This window comes from Polypterus senegalus, chromosome 2 (genome assembly GCF_016835505.1).
Source record: "Polypterus senegalus isolate Bchr_013 chromosome 2, ASM1683550v1, whole genome shotgun sequence".
NCBI lineage: Eukaryota > Metazoa > Chordata > Cladistia > Polypteriformes > Polypteridae > Polypterus > Polypterus senegalus.
This window is the reverse complement of record NC_053155.1, coordinates 283213314-283237943: the sequence shown is the minus strand read 5'-3', so window position 1 is coordinate 283237943 and position 24630 is coordinate 283213314. Positions and strand designations below refer to the sequence as shown.

The 24630-nt window shown below is 37.8% G+C and overlaps 2 protein-coding genes across 5 annotated transcripts in view; one reads left to right on the top strand and one right to left on the bottom strand.

The window, feature by feature from the left end:
• slc6a7 (solute carrier family 6 member 7) overlaps nucleotides 1–24630 on the bottom strand; it is a 132263-nt gene that overhangs the window by 84974 nt on the left and 22659 nt on the right. The window contains exon 1 of one of the 2 annotated variants that reach the window (XM_039745697.1): nucleotides 980–1121. The exons of the other annotated variant lie outside the window; for it this stretch is intronic. The gene's annotated coding sequence lies outside the window, so the exon portion shown is untranslated. Of the gene's footprint in view, nucleotides 1–979; nucleotides 1122–24630 lie in introns of those variants that run through there. 2 annotated transcript variants of the gene reach the window in all.
• The window catches only part of LOC120523952 (NACHT, LRR and PYD domains-containing protein 3-like), a 47368-nt gene continuing 28250 nt past the window's right edge, over nucleotides 5513–24630 (top strand). For all 3 annotated transcript variants that reach the window (XM_039745691.1, XM_039745693.1, XM_039745690.1), the window contains exons 1-3: nucleotides 5513–5603; nucleotides 16390–16496; nucleotides 19663–19821. In XM_039745691.1, the coding sequence (XP_039601625.1) occupies nucleotides 16487–16496; nucleotides 19663–19821 (169 nt within the window). In that variant the 5' untranslated portion in view covers nucleotides 5513–5603; nucleotides 16390–16486. The remainder of the gene's footprint in view (nucleotides 5604–16389; nucleotides 16497–19662; nucleotides 19822–24630) is intronic.

Sequence of the window (24630 nt, the reverse complement as noted above, 5' to 3'; positions counted from 1 at the left end):
GTCTCTTTTACACGTTTTTAAAGAATTTCATTCTCTGCCACAAGAGAAACATTTTGTTAGCAATTTGCTCTTTTTATCATGAAAAGACTGTTATGATGTTTCGCCTTTTTAAATTTCTCTATGGTTCAACTGGGCATATTTCTGTAGATGTTTCTTCAAATTTGGGGTTTTGAATGGTAAGAATCTATTTCCTTTATTACCTGGTCTTTTTAAAATTCTTCTGAGTGTGTCATTATTTCATGTCTTTATTTGCCATCATGTTAGTTTCTGTGGGTGTGGAATTTTTGTCCAGCAGAGTGATTAACAGTTGTCATAGGAAGAGGGGCCTCCGAATTTCTACAAATTGTTCTAGGATTCCTCGTGACTTCATGGAATCTTTTACGGATAATAGATAAATGCTAAATAAGAACTGCATTGCATTTGAATAATGATAGGAAGACCTAAATAAATTACAGTGCAGTTAAAACTGCATTGGGCACAGAGTATCATTAAATACGGTTCTCACAACAGTATTTCCAGAACACAAATGGAAAAAGATAGCAGACAAGTCTGAAAGTCCTAGAGCTAGTTAATGAAAGTTCGAGTGTGAGGAATGGAAAAATCATTAAAAAAAAAAATACTGTAATATCCTGGAAGAATGACTGAAGCACCTTTGATTTAGAAATAAAGTGTCAAATGTTAGGCCGTGCTACAGTCTGCCGACACTGGTAAAACATTTTACACCCCAATGCAATGCTTAAATTTGGTAGCAGAAGCCATCTCTCTTATTCTGAGTTTTACCATAAAGCACAATCTGCACTGGGCTTAGCCAAGAACTTTTTTCTGGTCTTTACATAGTTACATTCCTTCATCAGCAGGCAGTAGCTATACCCTTAGTTTCAAATAAAAATCAACACTTATCAATAAATAGTTTAGCAAGAAAGCCGTACTTTCAACCTTCCCACTTACGCTAAACAAATTAAAAAGCTCTGGCACTTACATGTCGATGGTTGATAAGCTCTCAACTTCTCATGAACTTGCAGATACCTTCTACTGCCAAATTTTCAGTTACATTGATTGTATTAACAGTAGAAGGCAATGTAACTGAGCAATGCTGTGGAGGGCTCGGCAGCACCAAAGGAACATTACTGTCACCAGCTAAATAGTTTTCATCTCTACAATAAATTCCATTACTCCTAGTGTGAAATTGATTCTTGTCAGAAGTGAAATTTCTACCCTGCATAAGTGGATTCTAATTTGCTACACTGTCTGAATGTTGCTCCCATATCTGTGGGCAGCTGCTTTACAGAATTTAATTATTTCATGTTCTTGATTTGTGTTTCTGTCCTTTTATTTCATTTCTGCTTTCTGTATCAATGCACATCCGCATTTACCTACATTTCTTTTCTGCAATTGTACATAAGTTTTGTGGCGTGTAGTATATACAGTGCCTTAAAGGACATTATAAAATGAGCTACACTATAACGCAAAAGACCTCAACTGAAGATGCCTTAGCCAAACTGCAGTGGATCGATTCCTGAGCAGTCATGGCACACCTCCATAAAAACAATCCAAACAAAAAAGTGCAAATTTACACTGTTAGCATGTATAACCCAATGAGATGTGTTTAGGACACAGCATGCATGCATGCATCAATACATGAAGAGATAGATACACTCACCTAAAGGATTATTAGGGACGCCATACTAATACGGTGTTTGACCCCCTTTTGCCTTCAGAACTGCCTTAATTCTACGTGGCATTGATTCAACAAGGTGCTGAAAGCATTCTTTAGAAATGTTGGCTCATATTGATAGGATAGCATCTTGCAGTTGATGGAGATTTGTGGGATGCACATCCAGGGCACGAAGCTCCCGTTCCACCACATCCCAAAGATGCTCTATTGGGTTGAGATCTGGTGACTGTGGGGGCCATTTTAGTACAGTGAACTCATTGTCATGTTGAAGAAACCAATTTGAAATGATTCGAGCTTTGTGACATGGTGCATTATACTGCTGGAAGTAGCCATCAGAGGATGGGTACACGATGGTCATGAAGGGATGGACATGGTCAGAAACAATGCTCAGGTAGCCTGTGGCATTTAAACGATGCCCAATTGGCACTAAGGGGCCTAAAGTGTGCCAAGAAAACATCCCCCACACCATTACACCACCACCACCAGCCTCCACAGTGGTAACAAGGCATGATGGATCCATGTTCTCATTCTGTTTACGCCAAATTCTGACTCTACCATTTGAATGTCTCAACAGAAATCGAGACTCATCAAACCAGGCAACATTTTTCCAGTCTTCAACTGTCCAATTTTGGTGAGCTTGTGCAAATTGTAGCCTCTTTTTCCTATTTGTAGTGGAGATGAGTGGTACCCGGTGGGGTCTTCTGCTGTTGTAGCCCATCCGCCTCAAGGTTGTGCGTGTTGTGGCTTCACAAATGCTTTGCTGCATACCTCGGTTGTAACGAGTGGTTATTTCAGTCAAAGTTGCTCTTCTATCAGCTTGAATCAGTCGGCCCATTCTCCTCTGACCTCCAGCATCAACAAGGCATTTTCGCCCACAGGACTGCCGCATACTGGATGTTTTTCCCTTTTCACACCATTCTTTGTAAACCCTAGAAATGGTTGTGCGTGAAAATCCCAGTAACTGAGCAGATTGTGAAATACTCAGACCGGCCCGTCTGGCACCAACAACCATGCCACGCTCAAAATTGCTTAAATCACCTTTCTTTCCCATTCTGACATTCAGTTTGGAGTTCAGGAGATTGTCTTGACCAGGACCACACCCCTAAATGCATTGAAGCAACTGCCATGTGATTGGTTGATTAGATAATTGCATTAATGAGAAATTGAACAGGTGTACCTAATAATCCTTTAGGTGAGTGTAGATTAGATAGATCTTTATTTGTCCAAAGGGGGAAATTTGGCTTATAATAGAAGCTCTTTAAATAAAAAAAATACATAAATAGATAAATAAATACATACACACACACACACACAGACACAATAGTTTGAACACACACCAGAATGACTAAAAAGGAAGAAAATTAAAAAGAAAGAAAACTTCCATCTTGACTGTCACAATTACAGTGAGGCATTATACGGACATTTCACTGTTGATATAAAGAAGCTCTTGAAAGGTTTCTTGACACAAGTCTCCTGAATAATTTGTTGGCTGAAAACCCTCTGTGTTATTGTGTCAGAGAGAGGATGTGCAGTACTGTTCATAATGGTTTAATTCTATCCTTTGCTACTGCCTCCAGGGGGTCCAGGGTGAATCCTATAACTGAGCTTGTCCTTTTAATTGCTTGTTAATTCAGTTAGCCTCTCTTGAAATGATGTTATCAGCTCAGCACCCCCACAGAGTAGAAAACTGCCCATGACATCACAGAATTATAGAAGTTGTGAAGGATGTCACTACTCACATTCAAGGAACACAGTCTCCTAAGGAAGAAGAATCTGCTCTGCCCTTTCTTATATAGTTTCTCTGTGTACTGAGACCAGTCCAACCTTTTATTAATGTGGACCGCCCCAAGTACTTGTAATAGTGCACTGCCACTACAGCCACCCACTGAATACTGACCGGACATAGTTGCCATTTGGTAGAGTGAAAATCAATAAGCCGTTTCTTGGTTTTGCTGATATAAGGTGTAGATAATTCTCTTTGCACCAAGAAACAAAGTTCTCCACCTGATTCCGGTACTCCTATATAGAAATCATAAGAATGTATAAGCAAAACCTAAATGCCAGTTTGTGTTATCAAAACAATGGACGATGTCTACCTGATGAAAGTGGGAGGCTTATTCAATTCCATAGTCATAATAATATTTCTCTCCTCTAAACTGGCATACGTTAATTTATCTTGTGTTGAAGATAGGTGGCACTTGCAAAGCCTAGAATACTGTAATGCCAAGGAGGCCAAATTATACCCAAATGAAGATTTATTTTCCTGTGTCTGGCCAGGGTGTTGTGAGACCCTGACCCTGCCCTGCCCTGCAATATGCCCCATTGCTGATTCCTCTGGATTTGACCTGCTATCCTACTATACTTGCCATCCTTTATGTAGAGCCTTTTGTAATTTGCATATATGCAAAACAACAAAAACTGATGCTCAGAGTCATGTATGCATATAAGAGCTTAAAGCCTTTTTACTTGTTCACCAATTAGATAGACAGATAGACATTAATTTGTCCCCAAGTTTCATTACACAATAATAAGTATATTATTCTTTTTATAATTAACATACTTTTAATACAGGGGTGACATATTGGTCAGCACTACAGCCTCACGCTTCCAAGATCCTGGTTTAGATGTTGGACCAAAGTGCTGCTTATGGAATATGCACATTCTCTGAATGGAATTTTTCTTGGCACTCGGAATTTTCTCACACATCAAAAAGATGTGTTATTAGGTTAACTGGTGACTCTAAATTGGCCTCACATTACTGAATTTGGCCATGTTTATGAGAAAATACTGCTATCAACCGGCGCCTCATACAGGATTGACTTCCTTTGAACCCACTGCTCCCTGTGCTCCCTTAACTGTGTAAACAGCTTAGAAATTGATGGGTAAGTATTTTTTAAATAGGATTAAAGTTTGTTAATATTGATCCCTGCCACAACAGCACATCATTAAGATAATATTCATTATATTTAGTGCATGTACCGAACACTTCTGAAGTTGGAACTCGGACTCATAAGTGGAATAGCAGGCTGTTCGGGTGAACAGTGAGTTAGGAGATAGCTTATTTTATGGCTCCCAACTTAAACTGTTAGCTTCAAAGTTTGTATTTTTACTAGCTTGAAAGCTTTTGAAATGATATCTAGTGATGGCCTGTGAATCTCGTAGGAGATTTTGGGGACTTTAAACCATCTCTAACAGAAGATGTGTTAATTCTGAATATCCAGTGCAGAAGGAAATAAATAAGAACAAGAATTCTATTTAGGCTCACATTCACGTAAGATCATTGTGTTTCCCACTTTTTTCATGATATTGTCACTGAGAGCCAGAGTGGACTCAAGTATGGCAAATACTGTACATTGCAGGGCAAACTCACAAATACACACACATTCACTCACTCACATGATGATAATCTGGGTAACAAGTACATCTTTGGGAAGTGAGTGAAAGCCAAAGTACCCGGTGAAAAGCCAGATACAATTAAGGAAAATGTGCACACTACAACCCAAAGTCCTTGGAACTGTAAGACAACAAATGTGAAAAACCACCTTTATATTTTAAATAAAACAAGAATCTCAAACCAGCTTAATAAAATTCAAGGTTTTGGAGATCCTGGTAAAGTGAGGTGCAAGGGAAGGACAAGCCCTAGACAGGACTAGTGCATATACAGTACTCAAACAGGGGGATTTTCATTGATCACCACTATCTGAATGTTGTTTAGAAAAGAAAAGAAAGGATTTCCCAAAAACGGATTGGCTATAGGAAAGAGGAAGTCAGATGTTCCCCAAAGCTGAGATATATCACTATATTCTGATAAAAACTTTACGACGCAAGCAGCAGCACAACAAAGACAGAAGCATTTAATGAAGTAATGAACATGGAAATACTTTGGCATGCACCCTCCATTTCAAAAGCACTGTGATAATGGTAACAGGTATGTGTCATGTGAATAAATTTGTTCCTCAAATTGCATTGTATTAAAACCTTATCTACAAATAATTTCTGAGGCATACAATTTAAGATTATTAAATGGTAAATTGTATTTGCTCAATAAGATGTAGCTAACTAAATGTGTAAACTTACAATGGAATGTCAAATGCTATAACGTATTTACTAATACAATCACAATTCTTTTACACTACCTCAGTAGTAATAGTGTTCATTATCCTGTCAAATGCTCAAAATCAGAGGTTCCCTAAATAATTACTGCTTGATTTTTATTTGCTAATAAAATTCTGTATCACAAATTCATCACTGCTGGGTGTGTCAGTATTTTATATTCTCTTAATCTGAGTAATGAGTGAATGGCTTTGAGATCATTGTAATGGAAGACAATAGACAAAATCGAAAAATTATTATAACATGCTGTCATCTAAAGGAAGAGGATTGAAATTAATTTTATGTAAAATTCTTAATATTTGTCAAAACGTGTGCTTTTTGATCATTTCCATTTAGAATGGTTTTGTTTTCAAAAGCAGAAGTAGATTCCTGCATGTATTTTAAACTTTTCCTTCTTGAGAAGAGAGGAGTTATTAATCCTCTATACACTACGAGAAAGCTTATTACATAAACATGAGATAACAACATAGTTTAACAGTAAGGTGTGCTCAGGGACTTATTTAGTTTTTAGTTTTGAAAGTTGGAGCAATTTCAGTTTGTGTTTCTTTACTTACCTAAGAGACAGAGATTAATTTTGCAACAATAAGCCATATCCAAAAATATCAGTGATAACAGAATACAGTGTAAAAAAGATACTAGCAGGATGGAGAATTCAACTGAAGCTCCTGGAATTGTGAAGCAAATGCACAAACCATTATGACACTATGCTACCCTATAATGCTTAACGTATTTCAGAGTAGTTTCATCAGTTTGATACAATGTGTGAAGCATGTCACAGCTGCCAGACATGAGCCAAGTACTTTCATTTGTTAGGACTGAGTCACTTTCTGGGTCACCAATCCAGTTCCACACCTTCTGCCATTTTGCTTGTGCTGGGGTGTCGGGGTATAGGATCTAGCATTTTATCAGAGTTGGATACACCTAAATTTGAATTTATTTCACTGCCTCTGAAAGTAAATGACTTTCTCCTATTGTGAAGTTTGCAGCATCCAGATTCTTCAAAAATAGGCACGTGTTATTAGTGTTTATGGAGCCTTATTTTATGCCAGGCAATGAAGAAGAAAGCCTATTGAAAATTAACTGAGTTGGTGAGGACCTGAATGGCTATTTTATCATAGATAACTTACTTCTGTCCATTTGCTTTTTAATAAAGATATGACAGATGATATTGGTTTATAAGAGAGCTTGCACAACAAGTAGAAAAAACACAACACCATTTAGAAAACAGTAGAGGCCAAATGAGACTCATGGAGGATTGCAACTGCCACAGATTTTTATAGGATTGCATGACAGCTTATTACATACTAGTTGTGCTAACTGTCTGTGATGGGTTGAAATCTAAGTAATCAAAGTGGACCTCAGCATGTTAGAGTTAATTTTTATAGAGTACCATCTATTGCAATGTATTTTGAAATGTATGTAATAATAAAATACGTGGCATTTTTAATTCCAACAGATGGAGCATCATAAACATTAGCACTGCTTTTACAAATAGGTTACCAAATGGCATATACCAGAGACATAGCCCTGGATCGTCACACAGATACACAAACACTTATCTTTTTGTTAAGGTAGTTGCATATTGTTGTTCACATCCTTCAGCTTCCTTGATCCATTCTTGGACTTTTTTTTTTTTTTATAGATTTCTTTTTGTGCATTATATATTACTATTTATATCACATGCCAAAGGCAGGGAATAGAATACATTTTAAAATATTTCGTATTTCTTATGTGTACCATCAGTGTTTGTCCTAAGGCTTTATTTGTAATTCTTGTGCATCTCAACCTGTCCTGGCCACACTTATTGTCTTGATTGAAGTCTGCTTCTCACTCTCTCATTTCAAGCCGCGTCACTCACCTCCCAAGATCCCTAGATTTATATACTGTAGAATAGTTTTTACGATAAAAGCTAAAATTTCTGTTTTAATGGCTTCTGCACCTTGCTTAGATGATGAAAATATTGTGTCAACATAACCCTCTAAAGTAGAGCAGTGTTTCTCATCTAGTATTTATAACTGCCATTCCTTTTGCCCATGTGTAGCCCTTTGAATTTTTCTACATTGAACTGCACTTTCTAAGTCTTTGCCCAGTTTGGAAGCTTTTTCAAGTCTTTCGAATTGTTTTTGCTGCTCCTCAGTGTCTGTCATTCCTTCAATTTTAGTGCTATAGCTCGAACTAAAGCTATTGTATTTATCTGGTTACAGAAAGTTTGTACTGTAACTGCAGAGTTTGTATTTGGCTTTAATCCTAGTTATATAATAGGTCTTTAAGCTTTGTGTTTGTGCAATAAAATAGTAGTAGACCTAAAGTAGTAAATACAATATGCAAATGGGTTGTGATTATCCAGACACAGGTAAACCCTTAGACCAATATTAAAAGCCTTTTGGGAGACCCTTTTTTTCATTTATATAACAACACAAGTCAAAGTTTGTGAAGAAAAAAAAAATACCACACTTAACCTGTAGGAAACAGAAACTATAAGCATATTGAACTGAATATGTCACAACCTTTTAAGCAAATGTTAGAAAATTGAGGGTACTGTAACATGATTGCTCTTCACTATTTAATCTTAATAGAAAGTTAAAAGTATAAGTGTGCTTTCAATCGTCTCGGCTTATTTTAGTACTTTTGAACTCTGTTCCTGTTTGTGTGGGACAACCAGGCCACTTCCGTCTTGCTTTTTGTCAGCAGCTTGTGGTTAACATTGGGGGTTTCCTGTTCTGAGCCAGCACATTTTTATTTTTTGCTTTTGTACAAAAGGCAACTCTGTAATAAATGGATTGCTTTGGTGAATTTGGGAATACTAGAAAACAGACAGACAAGAATTGTGAGTTACACAGGTGCAGTTCAATACTGTAGATACTATTCAAAATGTGCCTTTTCTAGTTATAGCAGAAGAGTATACTTATATGTAACATTTTAGTCACTGTTCGCAAGGAAAATGTTCAAAATGTTTCATTAAGAGCCATATAGACATTTGATGGGATGCCAAATGTGTTAACGTGGTACAAAAAGATTATGTAATTGGATGAGAAAAATAGGACATGGTCTAATTTTTAAAAATCCAGTGTTGAGATCTAGTAACAATGGCAAGTATGAATGGCCTACACAAATTCCATCTCATACCAATGCCCAGGTGTACGTCTGTCATTTCTACATTCCCATGTCCTGCTTATTTTGCTTACAGCACTCTTCTCAATTGCACTGAGTCTTTTCAGATATGTATCAAAAACATAACATTTCTGGATAGCTCTTTCAAGGCTTTGTTACCTCCATGTGTCCATTTGAATAAATTTCTCATTTTCACTTTCCCCTTTGGATCTTCACTTCCCCAAAGCTATTTCTGACTTAGTGGGGGTACCTGACAGGTGATAGTACCTAAAGAGACAGAACTGCTGCTGATCAATCATGGCAAACTATACTTGTAGCCACATATTGCAAGTGCCCACCCTAATGTTTTAGGTAGGGATGGGTTTCAGTTATTAATAAAGTAGTATTCTGATAAACAAAGGTAAGCAAACCAGTAAGACATAAACAGAAATCAAAAGTATGCACCATAAAACTAGAGAAAACAATTCAGATAGGCAAAACGAAAAGGAAAAAACAATCAAAGCAAACATAAAAAAAAATACATTTATTTTGAGACTTCTGAAGAGCAAAAAGTAAGAGGCCATCAGGTTCACTTAGGTATGGAGTGCCTAAAGAATACTAGGAGCTTGTTTATCAATATAAGCAGACTACAAGTGGTCTAATCAGACAGGCAGATAACTAGCAATAGTAACAAGAGGCTTGGAACAGATACTTGACAAATGTGAGGTGTAACATTCAGCTAAAGAAACATCCCACAAGCTAAGAAAAGTTCTGTCTGTTTAGTGAGAGTCAAGCAGGAAGTATTATAATATCATAGCAACACTTAACAACTGCTGAGTGCCTTTACTCTATTATGAAACTGACTGTCAAGTTTCTAAGCCATGATGGCACAATCTTTTTACTTCAATAATAAGGATGTGGGTATGTTGGCTGTTAGGAAATCTAGTACTACTTAGCTTTGTGTAGTCACTTGTTTGGCTACGTGCGTCACATTCATTTTGGTTCTTCAGAAGGCATTCATTTATGCTGATAATCACTATCATTTTCTTTTGGACATAATAATCTGCGGCGGCACGGTGGCGCAGTGGTAGCGCTGCTGCCTCGCAGTTAGGAGACCAGGGTTCGCTTCCCGGGTCCTCCCTGCGTGGAGTTTGCATGTTCTCCCGTGTCTGCGTGGGTTTCCCTCCGGGCGCTCGGTTTCCTCCCACAATCCAAAGACATGCTGGTTAGGTGGATTGGTGATTCTAAATTGGCCCTAGTGTGTGCTTGGTGTGTGGGTGTGTTTGTGTGTGTCCTGCGGTGGGTTGGCACCCTGCCCAGGATTGGTTCCTGCCTTGTGCCCTGTGTTGGCTGGGATTGGCTCCAGCAGACCCCCGTGACCCTGTATTCGGATTCAGCGGGATAGAAAATAGATGGATGGATAATAATCTGCAAACTTCACAGGACATTATCCAAGTGTGTCTAAAAAATTAAAAAGCAACAATATAGAGAAACCACTGGATTTCTTCTACCATGATAAAGAACATCCAAAAGGTTTATATGAACGTCTTTGAAAACAGAAAACAGGTAGATATTGGAAGTAAAAAGCAAAATGGCATTTTTTTTGTTCTGTTTTGTATTTTTAAAAGATATTCTGTATTTTATAAGAAAGACCTAGAATAGGCTATTGACCAACCAAACAAGCTAGATAGACTAAAGCAGGGGTGTCGAACTCCGGGCCTGGAGGGCCGCAGTGGCTGCAGGTTTCCATTCTAACCCTTTTCCTAATCAGTGACCAGTATTCACTGCTAATTAACTTCTTTTCCATTCATTTTAATAGCCCTGTTTTTAAGGATTAAGTCCCCTGAATTTATTCCTGTCTTCATTAAATGTCAGCCAAACAGAAATGAGATGTAAAATGAGCCAACAGTTGAGCAGCTAAACTGGAATTTCAAACTCCAACCAATCTCTTAATGAGAAGCTGATTCTTGCTGTTAATTAAACTCGTTATTTAATTCCGTGGCTTGTTCCTGCTCTCATTCTGCCACAGCAGACATTTCCCAAACTGTTGATTTTTTTTTGTTTTTTCTAAGAACACCGTCAAGATGTTTTGGTGACCTGAGAGATCACACTTACCAAGACCATCACCTTTCCTTATTTTCAGATATTGTGTGATGGGCACAGGTGAGCTTTTCATGTGGCGGCTTGTTTTGTGTTTCATTATTGTTTGGCTGCTAATTAAGGAAAAAGAGACAAACAAGGGGCCTGAGTCGAGTTAATTAAAATTAAAGCAAAAGAAGTTAATTAGCAGAAAAAACTGGTCACTAATGAAGATGGTTAGAATGAAAACCTACAGCCACTGCGGCCCTCCAGGTCCGGAGTTTGACACCCGTGGACTAGTAGTAGTAGTTTATTTATATAGCGCCCTTCACAGACAAAAGGTCACAGAGCGCTGAACAGCAAATACAGAACAAATACAAACAGTTAAAAACAATACACAAACAAAACGAATAAAAACAATAAATAAACAAACTGGATCTATTCAGCACTGATTAAAATCTTGCGTAAAAAGAAATGTTTTTAGTTGTTTTTTAAAAGAATCAACAGACTCGACTCCACGCAGACCACAAGGCAGGCTGTTCCATAGTCTTGGTGCCACAGACTGAAAGGCATGATCCCCACGGGTTTTTAGCAGAGTGCGTGGGACAACAAGAAGGCCCTGTTGCCCAGATCTTAGAGTCCGGCAAGCTGTATGGCGTTGGAGCAGGCTGGTTAGGTACGCAGGAGCTTGTCCATGCAAAGCTCTGAAAGTAAGTACCAAAACTTTCAAATGAATTCTATAAAACACTGGGAACCAGTGCAGTGTGTACAAATTGGGAGTAATATGATCATTCCAGCTAGCACGAGTTAGGAGCCTGGCAGCTGCATTTTGAATTACCTGAAGGCGTGAGAGAGAAAACTTGCTCAAACCTGAGAGCATTACAGTAATCAAGCCATGAGGAAATAACAGAATGAACAAGCATCTCCAATTCCGATTTTGAAACAACGTTTCTTAGTTCTGAAAGATTTCTTAAATGAAAGAAACATGAGCGGCTGACTGACCTTACATATTCATCAAGTGTCAGGGACTGGTCAAAAATAACCCTAAGGTTACGTAGACTCAACATAATAACAGGAGAGACAGAAGATAATTTTAAACTGATCTCAGAATGAAGAAAAGGATGAGCAACAATTAGTACCTCAGTTTTTCCTGAATTCAACTGCAGGCAATTAATACTGAGCCAGTCGTTAACCTGAGACAGACAATCAACCAAAGTATTAATTTGGTTAGGCTTAAATGAAAAATAAAGCTGTATATCATCTGCATAAATGGTGCGACTCAAACCACTTACACCTTAACACCAGCAAGACCAAGGAGCTGGTGGTGGATTTTAGGAGGCCCAGGCCCCTCATGGACCCTGTGATCATCAGAGGTGACTGTGCAGAGGGTGCATACCTATAAATATCTGGGAGTGCAGCTGGATGACAAATTGGACTGGACTGCCAATACTGATGCTCTATGTAAGAAAGGTCAGAGCAGACTATACTTCCTGAGAAGGTTGGCATCCTTCAACATCTGCAGTAAGATGCTGCAGATGTTCTACCAGACGGTTGTGGCGAGTGCCCTCTTCTACGCGGTGGTGTGCTGGGGTGGCAGCATAAAGATGAAAGACACCTCACGCCTGGACAAACTTGTTAAGAAGGCAGGCTGTATTGTAGGATTAAAGTTGGACAGTTTAACATCTGTGGCAGAGCGATGGGCACTAAGCAAACTCCTGTCAATCATGAAGAATCCACTGCATCCACTGAACAGTGTCATCTCCAAACAGAGGAGTAGCTTCGGTGACAGACTTTTGTCACTGTCCTGTTTCACTGACAGACTGAGGAGATCATTCCTCCCCCACACTATGCGACTCTTCAATTCCACCCGGGGGAGTAAATGCGAACATTAATTTTATTTTAATTTTTTTCATTTTTATTACTATTTAATTTAATATTGTTTCTTTGTATCAGTATACTGCTGCTGGATTATGTGAATTTCCCCTTGGGATTAATAAAGTATCTATCTATCTATCTATCTATCTATCTATCTATCTATCTATCTATCTATCTATCTATCTATCTATCTATCTATCTATCTATGTAGATGATACAAGATGTCCTTGAAAGAGTTAAGAATCTGTGATAGGGGAAGAATATATAAAGAGAAGAGTACAGGTCCAAGAACCGAGCCCTGTGGCACTCCACGTGTCAAAGGAGCAGAGTCAGATGAAAAGACAGCCACACTGACTGAGAAACTCCTATTTGATAAATAAGAGGAAAACCAGTCCAAAACAGAGCCAGAGACACCTAACAGCTCTGATCTATTAATTAAGATCCGATGGTCAACCGTATCAAAAGCTGCATGAAGATCTAACAGTATAAGCACAGAGCACCTGCCTGCATCGGCAGCAATTAAAAGATCATTAAAAACTTTTAGAAGAGCTGTTTCTGTAGAATGTTGCCTCCGAAAACCAGATTGAAAAGAATCAAAGAACCCCTGCTTTTCTAAGAAGGCACAAAGTTGCTGTTCAATCACCTTTTCCAAAACTTTGGCAATAAAAGGCAGTTTTGAAATGGGCCTGTAATTACTCAAAATAGAGGGATCAGAATTAGATTTTTTCAACAATGGTTGAAATGTTTAAAACACGATGGAACCACACCAGATCTCAAGGAGCAATTTATGATATTCAAAAGGCACGGACCTATAAAACTCGAAGATTTTAACATTAATGATGTTGGCAACAGGTCAGTAGGACATGATGAAGGTTTCATCTTCCTGAGCAAGTCAGAAAGACCTGAAAGTGAAACTTCTGAGAACACTAAAGACTCAGAAAATGAGTGAATGAGAGCACTAGGTAAGACAGCTGGAACAATATTAGCCCAAACAACATTTACCTTGCCAATAAATCACTATCATAAATCACAGAAAAAACCTGAGTAATAGATTGAGATGGAGAAATAATATTGTGAATAGTATCAAATAGCACTTTGCGATTACGCTTGTTAGTCTGAATAAGATTAGAAAAATAAGCATAAAGGGTCATATCATGCTCTTATAGTATTGTGCTGTCACACAAATGAATGTGTCCAGTCATTATTGCATATAATAAATACAAATCGTAACAGATTATGTAGAAACTTGCCTAATGCCAGGAACATCCATCCATCCATTATCCAACCCGCTATATCCTAACTACAGGGTCACGGGGGTCGGCTGGAGCCAGTCCCAGCCAACACAGGGTGCAAGGCAGGAAACAAACCCTGGGCAGGGTGCCAGCCCATGGCAGGCTGCACACACACCCACACACCAAGCAAACACTAGGAACAATTTAGGATCGCCAATACACCTAACCTGCATGTTTTTGAACTGTGGGAGGAAACCGGAGCACCAGGAGGAAACCCACGCAGTCACGGGGAGAACATGCAAACTCCACGCAGGGAGGACCCAGGAACAATACAGCTTAAAATACCTGATGTTAGTGTGAAGCTTGCTATTTATTATACAGTACACTGCTGCGTTCATTTTAAATGTGCAGTCAAAAACTAAGAGTAAACTTTCTCTAACATATATAAAGTTTTATAATACATAAACCCGCTAATTTCCAAATATTTGGTATTCTGGGTCACAGATATAATGTTCCTCAAGGAGCAACTGTTTAAATTAAGTGATTTTATAGGGCCATTATGGATTTAAAAGATCATTCTTGTCATGTGTTGTGGGTGCTCGAGTTTTCTTTCCCAGTCAAAAAGTATGCAGGTTAAGTGGATTAAAAATGTTATACCACCCTCTGAGGTATCTGCACGTGTGTGTGTGCACATGAGTCTGTGCATTTGTGTGTTCACTCAGCAATAGGCTGGTGCCACGTCCTTGGATTGTTCCTTACTTGAGCCACTTATTTGCTGGGGTAGCCTCCAGCTTTCCTGCCACCCTAGTCTGGAAGATAGGTCAATGGATGGATGGATGGATGGATTATTGTGATATGTAGAGAGATCGGACAATTTCTTACTTGCAAGTGTTAACACGAAACAAGTCATAGAGATAGATGGATAGATAGATAGATAGATAGATAGATAGATAGATAGATAGATAGATAGATAGATAGATAGATAGATAGATAGATAGATAGATAGATACTTTATTAATACCAAGAGGAAATTCACATTCTCCAACAGCAGCATACTGATAAAGAACAATATTAAAGAGTGATAACAATGAAGGTATAACAGACAGACAATAATTTTGCAAAATATTAACGTTTACCCCTAACGTGGAATTGAAGAGTCGCATAGTGTGGGGGAGGAACAATCTCCTCAGTCTGTCAGTGGAGGAGGACAGGGACAGCAGTTTGTTGCTGAAGCTGCTCCTCTGTCTGGAGATGATCCTGTTCAGTGGATGCAATGGATTCTCCATGACTGACAGGAGCCTGTTCAGCGCCCATCGCTCTGCCACGGATGTCAAACTGTCCAGCTCTATGCCTACAATACAGCCTGCCTTCCTCACCAGTTTGTCCAGGCGTGAAGTGTCCTTCGTTTTTATGCTGCCTCCCCAGCACACCGCCGCATAGAAGAGGGCGCTCGCCACAACTGTCTGATAGAACATCTGCAGCATCTTATTGCAGATGTTGAAGGACGCCAGCCTTCTAAGGAAGTATAGTCAGCTCTGTCCTCTCTTGCACAGAGCATCAGTATTGGCAGTCCAGTCCAATTCATCATCCAGCTGCACTCCCAGGTATTTATAGATCTGTACCCTCAGTACAGTCACCTCTGATGATCACGGGGTCCATGAGGGGCCTGGGCCTCCTAAAATCCACCACCAGCTCCTTGGTAATGCAGATATATATGTATTAGTAATGCAGATTTACAGTATATGTTTGAGTGGCAAACCAGGTATTACTTTTCGCCTACATTTTGCTAATTGAAATATGAATAGTTTTAGCTCTGCTACGTTTTAAACAATACTAAGACATTGTAAACAACTCTTCACATTCATTTATCTCATATTTATAAAAGTTACATTTATTAAAGGGTTTTAGGATATCTGAAGTACATATATTTCTGGAATCTAATTTACTGAAATCATGCTATTATTGGGCAACATAGTAGTTAATACTGCTGTCTCACAGCTCCACAATCTTGAGTCAGTGTCTGTATGCTTGCATGTTCTCCCATGCGTATTGTTTGCTCTCATGTCCCTGATGATGTGCAGATTTAATTAACTGCTGGCTTAAAATGTTCCTGTATGAGTGTGTGCATCTATCATGGCATGTCCTTCCTACCCTGGACTGCTGTAGATGTTGTGCTTAAGGCTGCCTGGGAGCTCTTCAGAATACTAAAATGTAAAAAGTTTGTTTGGAAAATAACCAGATGGATGGATAATGCTGCATTAAAAAAAGGCAATTTTTTATTAATTTTATTACTTCAAGTGTTGTTTCTTTTACCTTCTAATTCAGTAGGCTGCCTTTCCTGTGGCGTTTATTAACTGCCAAAAATTCACAACAGTAGGAGGAGGAAAGCAGCTTTTTTGGTACTAAAGCCAGATAATTCAAGATGGAATTAGGTAAGTAAGAATTTGCTATATTGTTATATGTATGCTTTGCAGGTGCTGAAACACCAAAACATACATTACATAAATTTAGGATTTAGCCATCATGTTTCTGTTATCAGCATAGTTTCAGCTGTTTTTAAGCAAACAAGAATCTAATTTAAACATTAAGTGATGCAACATTTTAGAGAAACCTAATTTTACTTCTTGCAAACAAAAAAAAAAACAAAGAAAAGCAACCAGTGTTCTGCCCTAATGCATCGATAATAAGGACTGCTGATAAACAAAAGACAGCTGACTGGTTGTATTTCTTTGTATATCCATGTTCAAGTACCCACTTTATACCATTCGTTGTGCCTATCTTGGCAGCATCGGGTGCAGAGTGGAAAGCAGCCCTGGTTAGGGTATCATTCCGTCTCAGATGTGGGGCAGTTTTATGGGATAATGCCTGTCATCACATGATTTAAAAATAAATAGATCATACTACTGCAAATCTCAAATCCTTAACAAACAAAGCATTGTGTATTTATCTTTCTGTCGGAGTAAACTTTTCTTCTTTCAAAGCAAGTTTTATTTCAATATGCAGCTGTGTCCCATCTGTTCACACAAACCCAGAGCATTTACAGCACTATCAGTCAGTGATGAATTCTACAGTATTACTGTTAATTAAAGCCCTTTTAGGCCTGATAACATCAGGCTATTAGCATAATACACTACCTTTTATCTCCAGTTTCATTAGGTAGAGTGATCCTATTCTTGATATCTTTTGAACTTTTCTGCTTGACATGTCTCCTTCATCTACTATGATTTATTCTTACTCACACTCTATCCCTAAATACTGTTAAAAAAAAAAAGATTGTGCATGGAGGGTCTATTTCATTTTTCTAATAAAAGGATGCAGGGGTACTGTCACACAGTTCCAGAAGATGGGTTTGAATCGAGACCCTGTATGTGTGTACTGTGCAATCTTTGTACATGACATTTTTCTTTGACATCCAAAAGACATACTTAACATGCAACAATAGATTTGCTCTGTAAATGTGATTGTGTGCAGTAATGGTTTGGCCCCTTCTAATCAAGGATGGAACTTGTCTTGCACTCAGTGCTGCTGGCAAAGTTTTAAGCTTTTCACATCCCTGGATTTTCATTAAGGAAGTTCTGTAATTAGTGTCTTTTACTTTTCTAAGTTTTCCCATAGCACACCAAACATCATATCAATTTTACAGGCACTCAATCTGTAAATGTTCTGCAGAATTTCTACAATTTCCTAAATCGATGTACTTATTTTTAATTGTTTGAGTTATATTTCTCTCATGTTAATATATTCATTCCATGTGTAAAGAAAGGTCATACTAAGAAAAAAAATGCATGTACTTCAATGTAAAGTTTCAAGTACACTTTATTAACATTGCTGTTGTAATATCCTGATCCAGAACTTGCATGCATTTACATTTACTTATTAGGTGGACGTGTATATCCAAAGTCCATCCATCCATCCATTTCCTAACCCGCTGAATCCGAAAACAGGGTCACGGGGGTCTGCTGGAGCCAATCCCAGCCAACACAGGGCACAAGGCAGGAACCAATCCTGGGCAGGGTGCCAACCCACCACAGGACACACACAAACATACCCACACACTAGGGCCAATTTAGAATCGCCAATCCACCTAACCTGCATGTCTATGGATTGTGGGAGGAAACCGGAGCGCCCGGAGGAAACCCACGCAGACACGGGAGAACATGCAAACTCCACGCAGGGAGGACCCGGGAAGCGAACCCGGGTCTCCTAACTGCGAGGCAGCAGCGCTACCACTGCGCCACCGTGCCGCCCTATATCCAAAGTGACTTAAAGTATTTCAAATACAATTGGTTACATTTCTTTTGTTTTTCCAATTGGAGAACTGGCAGATGAATGACTTGCTCATGGTCACATAGTGTCTGTAGCTGATGTCGGTGATGACAAAGTCGAAAAAAAAGGCAGCAATAACATCCTATGGTGCTTGTTCAAATAGTAAGCAAACCATCCACAGACATTATCTTACTTTGTGATCGAGAGTGTTCTCTGAACGTTAAAACATACTTAGCCAATACTGTAATCACTTGCTCTGGTCTATCAATGTCATTATTACTCTACAGAGCTTTGCTGATGAGGCATAACTCCAGTCTCGTTAAGCAAAGGACATAGCTCTGATGAACAACAATCACTAATTTTCAAATGAAATATACAAACTTGTTGCAAATCCTCAATGGCAGGATTTACATACCTCTCTTTCTTGTATAATTCAACAGCTTTCTGCTTGGATTTAAAGAAAAGATGCTAATAAATCTGACAAATGAGTGGAGGCCATCGAGTCCATAGGGCTTGTTAATTTAGCTACTAGCTAAGAGGTCCCAATATTAGCTTTACTTTACTTTTATTAACTTCCTACATTGTTGCTATAGATTTACTGGCTCTTTCCAACAGCTTTTTTGGTATCTGGAATGCTTCGGTTTCAAATGCATCCATAAGTTTAAAAAAAAAAATCTATATATTGGCCTATGTAAACTGTCGATTCAATCAGTTCATAGGTAATTAAGTACTGTAAAAACACTTCTATTACTCATTTACGCTTACGTAACAAGACCTTAACAAAGGCTTCTTTTGGTCTTCATAACACAAAACATCAGTAGATTGGTATTTCATCTTTGTGCAGTGCGGCATATTGATATGATGATAAAATTACTTGTTAAATAATTCACAGGGCTTATACTAAATATGTAATATCAAGAGAAATGTGTCTCACTTAAGCCACCTCAGATCACTCCAAAGTGAAGTTTTGCAGAGATGAATGAACACTTTACTGATGATTTATAAGTGTTACAAAGACCCAAAGAAGTCTATGTTAAGGTTTACATAATACTAAATGACTAATACATGTATTTTTGCATTACCTATAACCTAAAATTTAAACTAAAACTCATTTTCTATTTATGGCAGCCCATACAGAATTTTTATGTGGGTTAATTGCTGCATATGTCCTTTGTCCTCAGTCTTCTGTTACCCTCATTTGTTTCCCATTTTATAAAATAAATTTGTTAAAGAAATTAGTCTGTTTCTGGCTTGACACGTGGAGGTAAGACAGAATTTCTTTTAATCATTTTTGCATTGTTGTAATCTTTTTTTATTTTTTACTTTAACCAGGAGAACACAGAATGAGAAGCCTGACTGCTCCAGTTCAGGTCTCAGCCAATGCGGAATCTGCATCCAACCAAGTCCTCCCAGTAATTGTGGGATCTGGCAACACCATCCAAATCCCAGTCACCATTAATGTATCCCAGACGGATGTGACTTTACAAAGAGGTTTTGAATTTTAATTACCTTTTCATTGCAGTTTAAAAATAAGCAAGAATTAGTGGGTCAGATTATTTTGATAATTTTAATAATGTGCTGATCACTGATGGAAGCAGTGCTTTGCAATATGTGGAAGATGAAATAAAACCTTATCAAACTCCAGGCAGATAGCCTGTTCACAGAGGACTACTTTTACTTGAATAACCCTCCTCTTTGTTCTACTCACCAAGGCAAACTTTGAGGTCATCATCTTTTATTGCTCTCTATTTTTCAAGACACATCTTGTAAGCTTGTTAACAAAATCTCCTTTTTCCAGATGTGGTACATGTTATGAAATTAAAAGGATCAAATTGTAATACTGCCATTTTGACTAAAGGGCTATACATGCATGACCTATCGTGGGCCAAATTAGGTTGCAGTATAAAAGAGCCCCAGTAATGTTATTATCTCATCATCATCATCATCATAATAATAATGATGATAATCAGAAGAATTCATAAATTAATGATACAGTGCTTTCTAACCTACTCAAAAGGCTTTCCATTAACAGTGGGGAACCACTTCAACCACCACCAATGTGGAGCAACCACATGAGTGATGCAATGGCAGTCATTTTTGCACCAGAACATTCACCATACATTAGCTATATGGGGGTTCAGGAGACAGAGAGATAAATCAGACAGTTAGGGATAGGAGATGATTAGGGGGACAGAATGGACGAGTCTATGATGGGGAGTTTAGTCAGGACATTGAGGTACACCCTACTGCTTTTGAAAGATGCCCAGTGATCTTTTATGGCCAAACAGAGTCAGGACTTTGGCTTTACATCTCATCTGAAGGACAGCGCCATTTTTGTAGCACAGTGTCCTCGTCACTGCACTGGGGTACTGAAATGTACACATAGACCACAGGGTTAATGCCCTTAATGGCTTCAACTAAACCTTTTCCAGTAGCAGTCCAAGCTATTCCTACATTCTCTCCTGTGCAAACGCTGGGCTGGAATTCACTCTTTTATACTGTTTGAATCATCTTGCATTTTTTTAAATAAAAAGGCTTGGGATTTTCTCCAATAAAGAACAAGTAAAGCCTGCTTCTTTTACAAATATAATAAACTATATATCCACTGAATGGAAAGAAATGACCACTGACAAAAATGTAAGTTAAAAGCTGTAAAGATATAGAGAGATGCTTGCATATGTTTTAGCATGGGAAAGGTGTTATTAAATATTTAGTTCTAGTTATTGATAATAATAATAATAAATAAAAGTACATTTATATAAGAGTTAGGTACAAAAGCAAAACAACTGGGAAAAGAATTTTTTTTAGTACATTATCCACTTTATTTATTTGTGTTTTGTTATTAATTTACAGTTGTGTGAAGGTTTAATAAATTCTTTTTCACTGTCATTTTAAATGTAAATACCAAGACATAATAGAAATTTGATGATTGTTGTTAAGTCTAAAATTAGATAAATCTATTCTTGGGGGAACAAAGAAAAATTGTATTTATGATTGTTGACTACACTTTAGCAGTCGGTTAGACAGCCTCACATTGTCCTCTAAATTATAAAGATGGCACAATGTTGACTTCCATGATTATGAGATGTGGCAGCAACACGACCCAAATAATCAACTCACCCCCACCTTTCTTGACATTTAGAATGATGCTCTTATGGTGGTATGTTGGGTAGCTTAATGCATAACAACAAAACAGCTCCACTTTTATTTTGTTTGCCCAGAGTACATTATTCCAGAGGTCTTCCGATTCCACCTACAACTTTGAAAACATAACCCATTTTGCTTTTTTAAAGATTTCTTGGAGCATCTGGGTGTGTAGGAGGACAGGATTCCCAAAATATAAGATGGAGCAAAATTGCTTAAGGCTTAGTAAACCATAAACCATTAGTACTATTTTAAAGTCAATTATGAGTGACACAGGTAACCAATGTAATGACGCTAAAAAATGATGTGGTGTGCTCAAATGTTCTTTTCCTAATTAAGAGTCTGGCTGCTGCATACTGCACTAATTGCAGCTAATTGACGTCTTTCTTAGGTAGTCCTGTTAGGAGTGCATTACAGAAATCTAGTCAATTAAAAACAAAAGCATGCACCAATTTCTAGGTGTCTTGTAAAGTTATAAGAGGTCTAACTTTTACTATATTCCTTAAGACCAAGTAATCTGGTTAACATGTGATTTAAAGTTTAGGTCAGAATCAATAATTACCCCTATCTTGACATTTAAGCCTAAACCTATTTCTAATACCCTCACTATATCCGTGTTTGCCAATCACTAAGATTTCTGTTTTCTCCTTATTTAGTTTGACAAAGTTAGTACTCAAGTCAGAAATACAAGTAAGACATTGGATCAGACAGTCACGAGCATCAAGGTCATCAAGTACTATTGACAAATAAAGCTGTGTGTCATGTGCATAACTGTGGTAGTTCACCTCATTCTTTAAGAAAATCTGATCTAATGGAAGCATGTAGATTGAAAACAGCAGCAGACCCAGAATAGATCCTTGTGGTATACCATATACAACATCATGGGTCTCCAAAGTACAATCAACACAACTAACAAATAATTTTCTACCTGTTAAGTAAGACTGAAACCAATTTAAGACGTTTCCAGTGAGTCCCACCCATTGTCTAAGGCGATTTATGAGTACTTTAGTCTATTGTGTCAAATGCTGCACTCAAGTCTAAGAGAAAAAGAACAGATATACAGTTTCTGTCCACATTAACCCAAAACTTAACTACTTTAACCAGTGCAGTTTTGGTACTATGATTTGACTGACTGAAACTCGTCAAGAAAAGAACGTTGAATCAAGTAATCATTTATCTGCTTATTTACTGCTTTTTCTAGAATTTTACTTAAGAAAGGCAGGTTAGAAACTATAACTACCCCTAAAGGGGCTTCTACAATGTATTGAATTAAGGGTCTGATCATTTATATGAGATTTCAGTTTTGACTTTTAATAAATGTGAAAAACGTTCTACAAAAACATGCTTTCACTTTGTCATTATGGGTTATTGAGTGTAGATTGAGGGGAAAAAATGGCAAATGTTTCCATTAAAAATTAAATGTACAACACAATGAACTGTGCAGGAAGTGAAATGGTCGGACTGCCTTCTGAATTCATTGTATATTGTAGTAATATAATAAATATGTTTGAATAACTTTTGTATGGTTGTATTAGTCATTCATTTTCCATCTCTGCTTATTTTTAGCAGAGGGTTGTAATGAGTGTTGCTCTCTAGTTTTTGCCCACAGTCCAAAGATATGGTGTTAGATTGACTGGAGACAACAAACTAGCCTGGTGTGGGTGAAAGTAAACCGTGCAACAGACTGGCTTTCCACGCAGGGCTGATTGCTACCTTGCACCCATACACAGGCTCCATCTTATCTGTGATGAAGACAGTTCAGAGAATGGTTGGAAGGATTACAATCTTCCAATTTTCAGTGCATCAAACATGATTTGAAAATTAAAAAGTGTCATGTTTCTTAAGCTTTACTGTAAATTTAATCAATTCATCCAACCGTTTCGCAAACCTGCTTTATCAATTAAATGGCCAAATAAAGCACTGGGCACAAAGCTTGAAAAAGTCTGGACAACAAGCCAGTCCATCACAGGACACACACACGTAGTACACACCCACTATTATCAGGGATATGTAGTGTTGCCAGATTAGAAAATTAGAAATATGGGACACTCTTAAAACCTCTCTAAATATTACTGTATGCATGTATATATTATATATATATATATATATATATCTCAGTATGATGCTGCTGGATTATATGAATTTCCCCTTGGAATTAATAAAGTATCTATCTATATAAATTTATACATGCCCCCTACACACCCAGACCAATATACAGTATTATACAAAAGTAGAGACAGAGGTTAAAAACATAAAGCAAGGATTTTAATGGGTTATGAGGAAAACAAAAGTAAAATCATTTGAAAATGATTTAATACAAGCTAAAAAAAATCTGTAAAAGTGAAATCATTTGAAAATATTTAATACAGACAACGCAGAAATATTATTATTTAATACAGCCAATTAGAAAAAAGTGGGCCATGGCAAGTAGTAACACCACACTTTGTAGACAGTCACTGTGTGTTGCAATGCTGATCCAGAACTGCACAGCAGAGCGGCTGGAGAGCAAAACTGTAAGAGTGTAGCCCTGGAAACTGAACAAATTACGAACAGGCAGCAAACACTAGTTTCCTCGTTACATTTGGGTTATTTTCATCTAGAGAATCTGAGAAAAGAAAGTATAATTACTTATAAAGTTACAACTAAGTACCGTAAGAAGGTAGTAAAACTATAATTTTACTATGAAATTTAAAAATGAACTAAAACACGGAACATTTGGGTGTCCCTGAAAGGTCAGTACGGGACAGGGGACAAAATTATGACATATGGGACATGTCCCGTATATAACGGACGTCTGGCAACCCTAGGGATGCGGATATGTTGCCTGTTAACTTTGCACACGTGCAGATGGTTACTCTCAATACTACGTACTGACATGACTAAGAATTGAACCCGAAGTAGAGAGGCGGTAGTTTCAGGTTGTTTGCTACTAATTTTAAAATTAAGCTATGTTAAGCATTTGTATTCAATCGTTATTAAATTGATACAGCTATTAATCTACATTTTAGTGGTTAGTTGGTGGACGTAAAACAAAACGCGTTTGACGTCATAACGTAACGTAAAGGAGAGTGGGGGGTACTCGTTTTATTGCATTAAAATGTAAATGGATAAAACCGTCCTGTTCATAAAGTTTATTAGTCTCCCACTGACCCGAGT